At 47.1% G+C, this 15,514-nt stretch overlaps 1 protein-coding gene across 11 annotated transcripts in view; it reads right to left on the bottom strand.

The window, feature by feature from the left end:
• TNRC6B (trinucleotide repeat containing adaptor 6B) overlaps nucleotides 1-15,514 on the bottom strand; it is a 258,765-nt gene that overhangs the window by 80,347 nt on the left and 162,904 nt on the right. For all 11 annotated transcript variants that reach the window (XM_030546761.1, XM_030546819.1, XM_030546830.1 and 8 more), the window contains 2 exons: nucleotides 3,669-3,690; nucleotides 1,137-1,481 (listed from right to left, as the gene is read on the bottom strand). In XM_030546761.1, the coding sequence (XP_030402621.1) occupies nucleotides 1,137-1,481; nucleotides 3,669-3,690 (367 nt within the window). The remainder of the gene's footprint in view (nucleotides 1-1,136; nucleotides 1,482-3,668; nucleotides 3,691-15,514) is intronic.

The following is a 15,514-nucleotide window of genomic DNA, read 5'->3' as shown; positions in this document are numbered from 1 at the left end:
TTCAGCATTTAATATACTGGGTACAGAAATCTGTCAGTCCCAAAAGAAGAGCAAATCCTAAAAACCATCCTTTTATTCTGAAATCTAATATCACAACAGGAAAAACAAACAAAGATATCACCATTAGGAAAACCGGTTCCTACAAATTACTTAAACCCTGCAAATCAAATTTATTTTACAGAAAACTAAAAAGCTTCCTAACACACAATTTTAAGAAACTAGGTCCCACCTTGGGAGGAACAATCAAGAAGAATGGTCACCAGACAGTCAGGGACGACAAGGAGTTCTAACTTACTACTTCACCGAGACTAGAAATGGACCACACCTGCTAGGATTCACTTCAGCTAATATCTACAGAACTGATATATTTGGTCTTTAGTTTTATGCTGACTAGAACTTAAGCACTGCTGTTATAACTATCCTTAGCTGAGCCAGAAAAGACAGAGGCAAAAAACTGCCCGCAGCAGGAAGAGAGGTGGATTGCAACAAAGATCCTAACAAGCCTACTGGAGACTGCTGCACCATCAGCTAGCTAAGGAACAACTGTTACTCCAAGTTGGTGATCCACCGCACTGTATTCCCAAACCCCGTAGTGCTCTTACATGTGTTTTAGCATGTAATATCACAATACCTAAAGACAAAAACATGGATGAAGGAGGATTTCTTTATGCATTACAAACTACAACAACATAGAAGCCCTGTACAAAATGGAAAGACTACAATTCCTAGGATAAACACCTTATATATCAGCTCATAAGTTTGGTGGGGGGAGGGGATTTCTATTTGATCCTAGCTTACACAGTACTACCCAATTAGAGAGGTGCATTATTGTGTGTTGAAAAGAGGGGAGACATACCCTTTCTATCAAGGATCTGGTACTGGTCGGTGTCAGAAGCAGGTAGAGACTATTGGACTAGATGGACCATTGCTCTGTTCCAGTATGGCAATTCTGATGACAATGTTTTGGGTGTGTTTTTTTTTTAAAACGATCAATACTCTAAAAATGTTAAAAATCAGCAGCGCTAGGGAGCATAAAGTTAAAGTAAAATAACTTTTCTAAAAGTTAGACGTTTTAATACATATAACACATCTGTGAACGATTTTACTTGATCCTTCTTCAGGTAAGCCTTCCTTACCTGTTGCAGTCCCACTATCGCTCTGCAGCACTGCTCCTATCACTGGTTGTGCGTTGTTTGGGTTTGCTCCAGGTGCTGAAGAGGGAGGAAGCCCTGCCCCACCCCCAAGTAGCATACAGGATGGAGGAGGGGGCTGCCCACGTTTCAGTAACACTTTGTGGTCCTGCTGGCAACGGAATCGCGGCGGCACCTCCCGAGGCATGTAGCGGGCGGCGCTTGGCGGTTGTCCGTTCGGCACTGCCACCCTTTTGGCATTGTTGCCACCATTGACTGGTGGCGATGGAGAGCTGCCAATTGGGCTGGCGGCCACTGGCTGGCTTGAACTTGGTTTCGTCACTTCGGGCACTGGAACACAAGAGGAAGGAAAATTATAACTTTATAAGATACAAAACCTAACAAATGGATATAAGAACACATTGAAATTGAATTCCCCTCAGAATACTGTGCAAATTCAACCTCATCAAGAAACTAGTCAAGTTAAGCAGAAGCTGAGTATTTGTTTGTCGTCACCAGTGATTTAGACATCATGGGTGAAATCACAGATTGAAGTTTTAAATTTAAGTCAATGATTATTACAAATTTTGTAATTTTTTCCTATTTCTTAATCTTTGGTTTACTTAGGGGCACTGTTGTGTGCTGCCATATGGAAAATCTGAATTTAGGTCCCAAGCTTTTACCTTGCTCATTAAGGCTATGTTGTCACTACAAAAAAAATAAAAATAAAAATGAGTGGGTGTTGTGTTTTGTTTTGTACAATGAGGAGACAGCTCATCCCCATTAGCTATCTTGCTATAAAATCCTAGTGGAGACCAGAATGTGTAATTTTTACTGCACTGTAGGCAGGTGAGGTCAATCAAAGGTGGGGGCCATAGCACTGACCGCACCTCATTACATCAAGGTAAAGACTACCTGGTACTTTATCTCCATGAGGATTTTACAGCGAGATAGCTAACCCACATTTGTTTTAACAGTGAGATAGCTAAACAAACAAAAACATCATTTTGGGCAGGGACAATATAGCCTAAGCCAGGAAGTATGTACAGCTGCTAGAGGAAGGAAATGTCTTCTTTCATTTTGGAACAACTCTCTCTGCTTGACCCAGGCAATCTCTATAATGAGATCTAGTCAAAATGGGCTTATATTTAAGGGCCTCTCTGAGTAGAGGTGTAGCAATAAGAGGAGGGAAATGAGGGAATCCCTAGGGGAGCTGGTGCCTTAACAAAACCATCTTCATTTACTTGGGAGGTTCCAGAAACAGTACATCTACACTCCTCTATTCTAGACGTTTCTAGAAAGGAAGCCAAGTAAACTCACACATTAAACAGTTCGGAAACAAGGGTAGAATTTGTTATATCCTAACCAGGTTGCTAGAAGTCAAAACATTTCACAAAGACATGCTCAGACTCCAAAACCAAGGACACATTTTAGAGCTGTTACTACTCCAGTCTCTCCTGTGAACTGAAGTAACAGTAGCATTAGAAGGGGCTATTCTCTCAAACATCACATTACTGATGTTATTCACCTTTTAAATATAAACAGAGACTTTTTTTTAAGGAAAGAGCTACAATATCACAAGAAAAGGAATTCCTCTAGACAACAGAATGTGTTATATCCCATTTTTATCTTTGTAAACAGTTGGTGATGGGTTTTCTGACTATCCTATGCAAGTTTTATTGTCCAAAAATTATGAGGATTTTTTTTAATTTAAGCCAAATTACTATTTGTGCTTTGCTGCCTCTTTTTAGTCACAGTTTCCTCCACTACCTTCACAATGCGGGGATGCAAATTAGGTTCAAATATATTTTAAATCAGGTGAGCAAGTTATGATGCTTATCTACCATCTTTGTCTCCATTTGACATTCAAGTCTCGAAGCTTTAACATCTCTTAATTCAACTCAAGCAGAGTAGAATGTTCTGCACTCATTTTGGTGTTCCCTCACTAAGAACTACTCTCTCTCTCTCGCTCCCATTCTATGCATCTACTCTGTGTTAGTTGGTGGCTACACTGCTGAAAAGCTGAACTTTTTTAGGGATTTCAACATTAGTCTAATTCATGTATCAGAGGGGTAGCTGTGTTAGTCTGGATCTGTAAAAGCAGCTAAGAGTCCTGTGGCACCTTATAGACTAACAGATGTTTTGGAGCATGAGCTTTCCTGGGTGAATACCCACTTGGTCGGTATTCATCCGCGAAAGCTCATGCTCCAAAACGTCTGTTAGTCTATAAGGTGCCACAGGATTCTTTGCTGCTTTTACATCTAATTCATGAGACATCATCACAGCTAAGACACTATTTTATTCAAAAAGGCCTTCTTTTCTTCTTTAAACATTTTGAAGGCTGATTGAAAACATTCCTACATATTCTCTTCTTGACCATTACGGCAGTTATTTCTGCTTATTACTCACGCAGAAATGCCTCATCATGCGACATGAGAGTCTCACTCGCTTATCCAAGAATTTTAGTCAAGGACAAAGGCCTGTTCTGAGCCTGCACAAAACTATGCTCTATAGATTTAAACAAATTAAATCTCTTACCTTTGGTTTTTTGATCTGTGACCTGCAAATTAAAAACAAGGAAGTTAATAAAAGCAAGAAAAAACAGCTGCTCTACAATGCAGCCTTCATTTATTACTACAAGACCAGTCTCTCTCAGTTTAAAAATCAGCAGAAAAATCAAAAGCTGAAGTACCCTGCTCAAAAATATGTAAAGAAAGTTTTCAAGAGGACCAAGGGCTATTTATCATCACCTCTGTGACATATTTGTCCAAACAAACATAAATAAGAGGAAGAAGTTACTTCATTTATGATAATTTGTAAGAGACATTTCCGCTGTAGCATTTTAAAGCACAAATATGTATCACTCAAAATATGGCTTTTTAATATTATTAGAAGAAATCCCTACCATAACCAACTGCAAAGCACAATGAAAAGAAACCTAAAGAATGTCACAGACAGCCCCATAAGCGAGCACTGTTACAGTGACATCTCATGCTGCCTACAGGGACAACTTAAGCGAAGAGCACCAACCCATCTCTTTGCTGTCTTTTTCATCATCTTTCTCCCTTGCCATTTTCTTTTCCCAAGAGAAGACAACTTCAACCATATTATCACGAACACAAATGGGAATCCGCATTACCTCCAGCACCGTCAGATTTCAAAATCCTGTGAATACAACAGGCTCTCTATAATTGACCTCCTGAATTGAACCATCATACCAGTCAACCCCTTCCCACCCCCCATTTTTGCTTTTGCTGTACTTTTAAGTTCTTTTAGCAGTACAGATTTCCAGCTACAGTAGAACCAAATATTCCACTGGTATGTTCTCTGGAATTGTTTGTATTGTGACATGTTTTGAACTTGTTGGTCATGAGCTCCTCTACACAATAAGGGAAAACCCCAAGATCATCATGTGTCAGGCTCTGTGTTACCTCTTCTTAAAAGAAATTGCTGAACCAGTCCCTAATTCTGGATAGTACAGTCACAACACAGAATAATAGAAATACTACAAGTAAAAAGGCAATTTATTGTCTGCACCAATCTAGCCAGATTTTGTACAGTAAATAATTATAAAAAAGAAACACAAACCACTCAATTGCTGCTGGCAGCGTTCCACTTTGGAAAGATGCTCTTTGGGGTATGTGAAACAGAACATACCCCAAAATATAAAATGCCATCCCTCCCCCGAGGCTCAATAAACTTCACTCACAATTATATAAGCCCAAAGTCTCACTACATGACAAGCAGCAAAAATATATTGCTTTTCATAACAAATCAGATTTTTGTTTTACTATTTCGTTTTTTAGGGATTTCAGTGTTAGCCTAATTCATGAGAGATGACATTAAAATATTACACACGTGTGAAAGTATGCTCTGTTTCAACAACACAGCTAAATTTCCCCATCCCCGCATTTCTCCATGCCCCAAAGTCCCTTCCTGCACCCCTTTTTAAAACAGGGAAATAATTATGACATTTTTACACAAAGAAAGCCAAAAGAGAAAAACAAGTCATGAAGGCCATATTGTAGTGCTGCTATGTTTACTATATTTAACCTGGGAGACAGTAAGTCTCTCTGTAAGAAACTTACCATATATACTCGTTCATAAACCAAATTTTTTTTAGTAAAAAGGGGAAGTACCAGAGAAGAGGGTCGGCTTATGAACGGGTATAGAGAGGGAGAGGGAGCAAGGAGAGGCAGCACAGCCAGCAGAGAAGAGGTGGGGCCAGAGTCTCTTCCCTTCTGACCATGCTGCTCTCCCCCCAGCCTCCGACGTAGCTGCAGTTCTGGGGCTGGCAGACGGTAGCTGTGCCACTCAGCCCTGCCCACCAGAGCAGACTGTGGCCACGCTGCTGGAGCACGCTGTGGCCGTGCCGCCCGGCCCTGCTCGCTGGAACACGCTGCGGCCACGTCGCCTGGTCTGGCCCAACAAAGCAGGCTGCGGCCGCGCTGTCCAGCCTGCCGGAGCAGCTCCAGCCAGGTCAGACACATCCTCCACTGGCCCTCCCCAGATAAGGTGGGAAGGGATCGGATGGGGAGAGTGCGGGAGTTCTGGGCTAGGGGTGGGGTCATGTGGAGGGTGGTCACAGGGGTTACTCCTCTAACTCCCAGTTTCTCCCCCCCAAAAAGATTTCCCCCACAGTTGCTGTCCCGGCCCGTCAGGGAAAGCAGTTGCCACACCTGGACACTTTGTTTACTTAGGTTTACCTCCGTGCCTGCGGATGCTCGAGATAAACAAACCATCTCAGCCCACCAGCGGCTTATCCTGACGACCCGGGAGCCAAAGTTTGCTGACCTCTGAATTATAGGGTCAGCTTATGAACAGGTTATACAAATTTTCCATTTTTACTTATCCATCTTGGGGGGGGGGGGGTTGGTTTATAAACAAACCAGCTTATGATCAAGTATATACGGTAATCTAGCAAAGAGAGTTATTCATAGAATCGTAGAAATGTAGGGCTGGAAGGGACCTCGAAAGTGTCATCAGCTCCCAACTGCTGTACCGAGGCAGAAACAAGTATACCTAGACCATCCTCATCCAACCTGTTTTTAAAAACCACCAATGATTTCCACACTCTCCACTGGAAGCCTATTCCAGAACTTAACTATACTTTTAGTTACAAAGTTTTTCCCCAATACCTAACCTAAATCTTCCTTGCTGCAAATTAAGCCCATTAATTCTAATGTCTGCACCAAACCCTACATTGCATCCTTCATCCTAATGAGAGATTCAGTCCTTATGACTTTTCAAAATTTTAGCAAAGAAGTCTGAAGAGATTTGTTACTGCACCATAGATCGCAATGAACTATCTATCTGTGGGAAACTTAGATTGTGAGCACTAAGAGGGACTATGCTGAAGAAAGGGAAGAAGCAACCTCAATTTAACAGTACTGGACAATCTAGTGACAAGCGTGAAAGACAGAAGGCTAGAAAAATATCCCCCTCAATAGTTTTGATTGGAAACCAAACATTTTGTTATGCAGAGTTGCACATGACTTGTTTGTAGATTACTTTCTCGCACATGCCATGAGAAAGATGCATCACTGGCAAGAAAAAAAAAAGGTTACTCATCTTCTCATAACTGCTGTTCTTCAAGATGTGTTGTTCATGTTGATTCCAATCAGGTGTGTGCATGTGCACAATGTCCAGAAGATTTTTCCTTTAGCAGCATCCATCGGGTTGGCCTAGGCGCCCTCTGGAGTTGCGCTTTCATGGTGCCTAATATATAGCCCAGCCGACCCGCCATCCCTTCAGTTCCTTCTTGCCAGCTACTCCGATAGAGGGGTAGGAGGGTGGGTATTGGAATGGACATGAACAACATCTTGAAGAACAACAGTTACAAGAAGAGTAACTGTTTTTTCTTCTTCAAGTGCTTGTTCATGTCAATTCCAATCAGGTGACTCCCAAGCAAAATTAGGAGGTGGGGTCAGAGCTGAAGTACTGCTCTACTAAAGGCTGCATCATCTCTGGCCTGCCAAGTAACTGAATAGTACACGACGAAAGTGTGTATTGGATGACCACATAGCTGGCCTGCAGATTTCCTGGGTGGGATTTGAGCTAGGAAAGCTGTTGATGAAGCTTGCACCCTTGTAGGGTGCGTCGTTATTGAAGACACTTGGATTCCTGCTAGATTGTAGCTCTTGGTAATGCATGCCACAATCCATGATGAAATGTGCTGTGTCGAAACAGGCTGGCCCTTCATCCTGTCCACTACTGTGACAAAGAGCTGTACCAACCTCATGAACGGTTTTGTCCTCTCATTGTAAAAGACCAGTGCTCCGCGGCCATTGAGAGCGTGTAGCCTCTGCTCCCTGCTACTCACATGAGGTTTTGGGTAGAAAACCAGGAAGGAAAATGTCCTGGTTGATGTGGAACTGCGATACCACCTTCAGGAGGAAGGCTGGATGGGGCTTGAGCTGAACCTTGTCCTTAAAAAACACAGTGTAGGGTGGCTTAGACGTTAGAGCCCTAAACTCAGACACCCTCCGGGCTGAAGTTATTACCACCAGGAACGCAACCTTGTAGAAAAGGTAGAGCAGGGGGCATGTTGCTAGAGGTGCCCCATGAGCCTAGAGAGGACCAAGTTAAGGCCCCTGGTTGGCGGATGTGCTGGTACCACTTGCCGAGGCCCTTCAGGAAGCGACCGACCAGGCAGTTAGCGAAAACTGATCAGCTCTGTACCCCGGATGGAAAGCCGAGATGGCAGCCAGGTGTACTCTTATAGAAGACCAGGAGAGACCTTCCTGATATAGGTGGAAAAGGTAATCCGAGATCTGGAGCGCATCGAGGCTAGCACCGGGGGAAAGTCGCGCTGAGCTGACCAAACTGAAAATCTCTTCCACTTGACCAGGTATGTAGCCCTAGTGGAGGGTTTCCTACTACCCAAGATAACCTGTCTGACTTGTTCTGAATAGGAGAGCTCGAACGGATTCAGACATGGAGCCTCCAGGCTGTGAGATGCAGCGACTGCAGGTTCAGGTGCTGGAGCCGTTCGTGATCTCGCATGAAAAGGTCTGGGAAGAGCTGCAAGGTAACTGGGGCTCCCACTGACATGTCTAGGAGAGACATCTACCAATGCTGGCGGGGCCAGGCTGGTGCTACAAGAATGACCCGGAACCCTGTCTCTGCAGATCTTGAGCAGGACCTTGTGGATGAGTGGTATGAGTGGGAAGGTGTACAGAAGCGGTCTCCCACGATGGAGGAGGAACAGATCCGCTGTGGAGCCCGGACTGTGATTCTGGAAGGAGCAGAACTGCTGACACTTCCTGTTGCGTCACATGGCGAAGAGGTTGATCGGGGACAACCCCACGTCTGGAAGAGTGAAGATGCAACGTCTGGGCGAAGGGACCATTCGTGGCTGTGAAAAGTCCTGCTGAGGTGGTCCGCCAGCTCATTCTGGACCCCTCGAAGGTACGACACCTGCAGATCGACTGAGTGCTCTATAAGAAAGTCCCATAACCTGAGGGCTTCCTGGCACAAGGGAGAGGAGCGTGCACCCCCGTTTGTTAATAAAGAACATCACGGTTGTATTGTCAGTCATGACCGATATGCATCAACCTGCTAGATATGGGCGGAATGACTGATGCGCTAGGAGTACTGCCCCGACCTCCCTGACATTGATATGAAGACAGAGATATGTCTATGCACAGAGGCCCTGAGTCCTGTGGTCCACCAGATGGGCTCCCCACTCCAAATCTGACGTGTCTGTCACCAGCATTAGGGATGGTTGTGGGGCAGCGAAGGGGACTCCTGAGCATACCTGCTGAACATCCATCCACCACAGGAGCGAGCTGAGGATAGGGCAAGGCATGGTCACGATCCTGTCCAAGCTGTCCCTGGCAGGTCTGTACACTGATGCAAGCCACAACTGAAGCGATCAAAGCCTGAGTTTGGCATACTAAACCACATATGTGCAGGCTGCCATGTGGCTGAGAAGTTTGAGACAATTTCTCGCAGTGGTGGTGGGGAACTCCCTGAGTCCCTGGATCATGGTGTCGAGGGCCTGGAATCTCACCTGTGGGAGGAATGCTCTGGCTTGGGTTGAGTCCAGAACCACGCCCATGAACTCTAACCTCTGGGCTAGGGACAGAGTCAATTTCACCTCATTCAGTAGCAGGCCCAGATTCTCGAAGGTGGCTCTGGTGCCCAGTTTTGGGCCCCACACTACAAGAAGGATGTGGAAAAATTGGAAAGAGTCCAGCAGAAGGCAACAAAAATGATTAGGGGGCTGGAGCACATCACTTATGAGCAGAAGCCGAGGGAACTGAGATTGTTTAGTCTGAAGACGAGAAGAATGAGGGGGTATTTGATAGCTGCTTTCAACTCCCAGAAAGGGGATTCCAAAGAGGCTGGATCTAGACTGTTCTCAGTGGTAACAGAAGACAGAACAAGGAGTAATGGTCTCAAGTTGCCGTGGGGGAGGGTTAGGTTGGGTTTTAGGAAAAACTTTTTCACTAGAGGGTGGTGAAGCACTGGAATGGGTTACATAGAGAGGTGGTGGAATCTCCTTCCTTAGAGGTTTTTAAGGTCAGGTTTGACAAAGCCCTGGCTGGGATGATTTAGTTGGGGACTGATCCTGTTTTGAGCAGGGGGCTGGACTAGATGACCTCCTGAGGTCCCTTCCATGATTCTATGATTCTATGAATGCCACCTGAGCTTCCACATGATCGGCCTTGGACCAGCCAGTCATCGAGGTATGGGACACCTGTACCGGATGTCTCAGCAGAAAGGCGGCGATGACTGCCATGCACTTGGTGAAGACACAAGGTGCCGCTGACAGGCTGAAAGGGAGGACAGTAAATTAGTAATGGGAACCATTGACTACAAACTTGAGGAATTTTCTGTGATTGTGTGCGCGACTGCTATGTGAAAATACACGTCTTTCAAGTCGAGGGCAGCATACCAGTCTGCTGGATCCTGTGAAGGGAAAATGGAGGTCAGGGAGACCATGCGGAACCTGAGTTTCTTCACAAACTTGTTCAGGATGCGCAGGTCCAGGATAGGCATGGAGCCATCTCTGGCCTTTGCTATTAGGAAATAGAAGGAATAGAAACCCTCGCCCCTGTGCTCCAGTGGAACCTCCTCCACTGCCACCAGTGCTAGAAGCAAGTGCACCTTCTGAATGAGAAGCTGCTCATGAGAAGGGTCCCTAAAGAGGGACAGGGAAGGGGGGTAGAAGGACAGGAGGGCACAGAATTGGATGGAGTATCCCTTCTCTACCGTGCGAAGCACCCAGCGGTCCAAAGTTATATGGGACCATGCATGGTAGAAAGGGGATAGTCGGGAGGAGAAGGTAAGGCGGGGTAGATCCAGTCTTTGGTCTGGCGCGCCGTCCTTGACCGCACCCTCAAAAGGCTGGTTTAGGGCCAGAGGACAGTTTGGACTGGCCTTGATTAGTGGAGGGATGTTGCCTTCTCCTACTGCTCCGTTTCCTCCTCCTAGAATTGTCCTGGCGGTTCTGCTGCTGGAACCTTTGAGGAGGTTGTTGGTGGAAGTGTCTCTGCTATGCAGCAGGGATATGCAAGCCCAAGGATCTGAGGGTGGCTTAGGAATCTTTTAGGTTGCGGACCCATTTGTCCGTCTTCTCTGAAAACGGAATCTCACCCTCAAATGGAGGTCCTGAATTGTTTGTTGGACTTTGTAGGGTAACCCTGAGACTTGCAACCAGGCCCCCCGCCGCATAGCCACCCATCTCCATGACTCTTATGGCAGCATCCGTAGCATCTAAATCTACCTGAAATGAAGCATGGGAAACTAATTTCCCTTCTTCCATCAAGGTGGTGAATTCTGACAGAGAGTCCGAAGGGACGAGGTTCGTGAACTTCGTCACTGAAGCACAGGTGTTATAAGAGCACCTGCTCACAATGGCCTGCTGGTTAGCAATACAGGAGTTGCAAACCACCAGTGGAGTAGATTTTTCTACCCATGAGGTCCTAGCATTTAGCATCCCTATCCTTTGGGGAAGGACCTTGGAAACCTCGTCTCTCCTGCTGGTTAGCTGTGTCAACGACCAGCGGGTCCGGAAGTGGATGGGAGTAGAGATGATCAAAGCCTCTAGAGAGGACGAAATACTGCCACTCATTAGGTTTGGCAGCGGATTGCAGGGATGCCGGCGTCTGCCATAAGGTCTTGGTGGTGTGCATCACCGTCTTCATGAGGGGTAGCGTATGAAGGCCCCAACGGTGCTAGAATGTCCACCATGGGATCTGTGTCCTCTATGACCTCCTCAGCCTTGATGCCTAGACCTTGGGCAGCCTTGCGTAGCAACTGCTATAGGATCTGTTATCCGCTAATGCAGGAGCTATGGTCGTCCCTGCCAATGCTTCATCTAGCGATGAGTGGGAGGAAGCATGTGCCGGTAGTGGAAGCTTCCTACCATCTGCCCTGGATGGATCACGTGACTCCTGGGGCTGCGTTGAAGGAGATGGCACTGATGACGGTGCTGGGACGTAGGCGTCGCAGCCAACGTTGGCATCAGTGTCTCCAGACGGAGCTGCTTTGGCACATTCACAGGAACCGCTGGGGTTGGGGGGCCTGGTGCCGACATCAGCACCAGGGACGTACGTGCCTGCATCGAGGTAGTGAAAGCTGGTGCCAAAGTCGGAGCTGAGCACAGTGCCTGAGTTGATGACGGTGCCGGAGGCAAAGGCATCAGGACGATAGGCGCCAGGGTTGGATGCATTGCGGAAGGTGGCACGAAAGTGACAGAGGCCACTGAAGACGTCACTGAGCGTGGGCCCTAGTGATAAGCTCAGGGAGTCCAGAAGGGCCACTGAGGCAGGTTCTCCCACTGTGGAGGCCATGCCTGCTGCTCCCTTCTGTCTCTGCCCCACCTTGCTCTATGGCTTCTGCTCCTACTTGAGCGATAGGAGTCAGGCTCCGATTCTGAGCTCTCAGACACTGAAGACCATGGAGGAGCCGATCCTCCGTGCCTCGAACATTGAGAGCTCAGGGAGCGGGAAGGCTCTCTGTAGGAGCATGTAGGCACCAACAGACAAGGCAAAGGGGAGTGCCTCAATATAGCCGGCTTTCCCTTAGAATGCACCGGAGGACGGGGCTCCGCCAGCACTGAGGGTTCCCCCCTGGCAGGCGAGAACAGTGCTGTTAGGTGGAGGAGATCTCTAGCAGCCTGGTACGCTTCCGGTGTGGATGGGAGCTGAAGTTGCTGCGAAGGCGCTGGTGATTGAGGTGGGGCTGCACTCAGCAGCTTCACCTGGACAGGAGTCGACACGGCCCCGAAAGGAGACGCCAAGGAGCGGCCCGCCTGGGGTCGCACTTCTCGAGGCTTAGCCTGAGGAAAACAGTCGTCCGGCTTCTTCTTCTTTTGAGGCACTGGTGAGTGGGAGTGGTGCCTACCATCAGATGGGCCCCATGAAGACCCATGGCGGTGCCAAGCATCCCTAGAGGAGTCCTTCCTCGGCGCCGAAGTTGCCAGCGGCGCTGTGGCACTCCACATTGAGGATGCCGCCGTAGGGGTCGGGTCTCTGAAGCCCAGGTCGGAGTGGGGGCATACGCCTGCCTCCATGAGGATCACCTTCAGCCGCTGTTCCCTTTAAGTGTTCTCGGGAGGAATTCGCAGCAGATCTTACGACAATCTTTCAGATGGGTCTCCCCCAGGCACCGAAGACACAACGAGTGTGGGTCACTCTTCAGCATGCGCTTAGCACAAGCCATGCAGCTCTTAAAGCCTGGGGACCAGGGCATGCCACGGCGCTGGGGCTGAGGGGGAGGGAAGAACTCCAACTACTAACTATACTAACTATTAACTGGAGTACTACTAACAACTAACTAACTATATACATGGAATAGAGAAGAAAACTTGCTGAGCAAGAGCCAATGGAATTGAAGGGGTGGTGGGTCGGCAGGGCTATATATTAGGTGTCATGAAGGCGTGACTCCAAGGGGTGCCCAGGCCAACCCGATGGACGGTGCTAAAAGAAAAATCTTCCGGCCATCGTGCATGCAGGCACACACACACCTGACTAGAACTCGCATGAACAAGCACTTGAAGAAGAAATTCTTTGACACAGAACACCAATTTTAAACAACTTCACAACCTCTATCAGCACTCTGTTAAAACGTAGCAGTAGATGCCCTTAAACCTATTTACCACTTTGTGTTCAAATGTGTTATTGAACACAATGCAAAAAGCCTCTCATCCCTCTTCAGTTGATCAAGACTTTCTTCCCCTTAATCCCCAGATATTTTCCCCTAAAAACATTACTACAAAACGAGCCTCTAGAAGATAAACAGATGTCATCTTCCCCAGGATTTTGGGTGGTTACCACAATGGCAAACTACTGGAGAAAGTCATGTTATATATTCTTTGACAGGCAGTGAACAACGATCTGAAAGTGGCCAGCATTTGACTTCTACATTCAGAACTCTGAACACTCAACAAGATCCAACAGTGATGTTGAAAGATGGTCAATAATCTTTTAAATGAGCTAGCTGCCTCTTCTTGCTGCTTTCTTCTCCTGTACTTGAGTTATTACAAGTTTACAACAGCAGCCTGATTTTCTGTAACAAGCTTTCCAAATTGCTCTTGTATCACTGAAATACCAGTGTGCTAGCCTCAGAGGTCACCAGTTCCTTCTTAAAGGGTGCTAGTGAACCAGCTCTTGGCTCTGCACATCATTAGTTGGGGAAAAAAACCAAAAACCCAACAGTTACTCACCTTCTCGTAACTGTTGTTCTTCGAGATGAGTTGTTCATGTTCATTCCGATCAGAAGTGAGCGCACCACGTGCACAGTTGTTGGAAAGTTTTCCCTTAGCAGCTCCTGTCGAGTCGGCTGTGGAGCCCCCTGGAGTGGCGCCTTCATGGTGCTCAATATATGACCTTGCCGAACCAGCGACTCCTCAGATCCTTATTACTGTTATTCCGACAGAGGGGTAGGAGGGTGGGTATTGGAATGGACATGAACAACACATCTCAAAGCACAGTTATGAGAAGGTGAGTAATCATTTTTATTTCGAGTGCTTGTCCATGTCAATTTCAGGTGACTACAATGGAGGTGGGGTCGGAGTTAAGGAAACGCTGACTGGAGCACCTTTCTGCTGAATGCTGCATCATCTCTGGCGTGCTGGGTAACAGCATAATGAGAGGTCAATGTATGCACCAAGGACCACGTTGCTTCCCTGCAAATTTCTTGTATCGGAACCTGGGCCAGGAATGCCGCTGACGAAGTCCGTGCCCTCGTGGAATGTGCCATAAGTGCCAGGGCTAGGACCTTGGCCAACTCGTAGCATGTGCGGATGCAGGACACGATCCAGGAAGATATTCTTTGAGATGAGACCAGGAGTCCTTTCATCCAGTCTACTACATCTACAAACAGCTGGTTCGATTTCCTGAACAGCTTGGTGTGCACAATGTAGAATGCTAGCACTTGCCGAACATCCAGTGAGTGTAGCCTCTGCTCTTGACTACTGGCATGAGGGTTAGTATAGAAGACAGGTAGAAAAATGTCTTGGCTAGTATGAAAGAGTGACACTACCTTGGGAAGAAAGGCTGGGTGAGGCCTGAGTTGCATCTTATTCTTGTGGAAGACTATGTAGGGTGGATCAGAGGTAAGGCCCTTTAGCTCTGACACCCTCCCAGCTGATGTGATGGCCACCAGGAAGGCTACCTTCTACAATCGGCAGAGAAGGAAGTAAGTCACTATTGGCTCAAAAGGGGGTGCCAATTTGGAGAGGACAAGACTGAGATCCCAAGCTGGGACAGGCTCTCTGGTCTGAGGATGTAGGTGTTCCAGATCCCTGAGGAAATGGCCTACCATGGGGTTAGAAAATACGGATCAGCCGGACGCTTCCAGGCGGAAGGCTGAGATAGCAGCGAGATGTACTTTGATGGATGACGTGCCAGTCCTTGTTGTTTCAGGTACAGAAGGTACTCTAGAATGAGTGGTATAGACACCTTAGTGGAGGTATACACTGCTGGGCACACCAGCAAGTGAACTTTTTCTACTTAGCTAGATATGTGCCCATAGTAGATCATTTCCTACTGCCAAGTAGGACCTCCCTGACTGTTTCTGAGCAGAGAAGCTCCATGGGGTTTAACCATGAAGCTTCCAGGCCGTGAGATGGAGGGACTGGGGGCCCGGGTGGTGAAGGCAACCGTGGTCCTGAGTGATCAGATCGGAATGCAGTGGTAACTCAATCGGAGTGTCCACTGACAGTTCCAGGAGCATGGTGTACCAGTGTTGTAGGGGCCACAAGAATTACCTCTTCTCTGTCCCTGTGGACCTTGAGAAGTACCTTGTGCACAAGAGGGATCGGGGGAAAGGTGTACAACAGGCAGCCTCCCCAGGGAAAAGACGGTTACTCATTTTTGTAAGTGTTGCTCTTCGAGATGTGTTGCTCATATCTATTCCAATTAGGTGTGCGT

The sequence above is a fragment of the Gopherus evgoodei genome, chromosome 1 (genome assembly GCF_007399415.2).
Source record: "Gopherus evgoodei ecotype Sinaloan lineage chromosome 1, rGopEvg1_v1.p, whole genome shotgun sequence".
In the NCBI taxonomy this organism is placed as follows: domain Eukaryota; kingdom Metazoa; phylum Chordata; order Testudines; family Testudinidae; genus Gopherus; species Gopherus evgoodei.
This window is presented reverse-complemented; position numbering and strand designations above follow the sequence as displayed.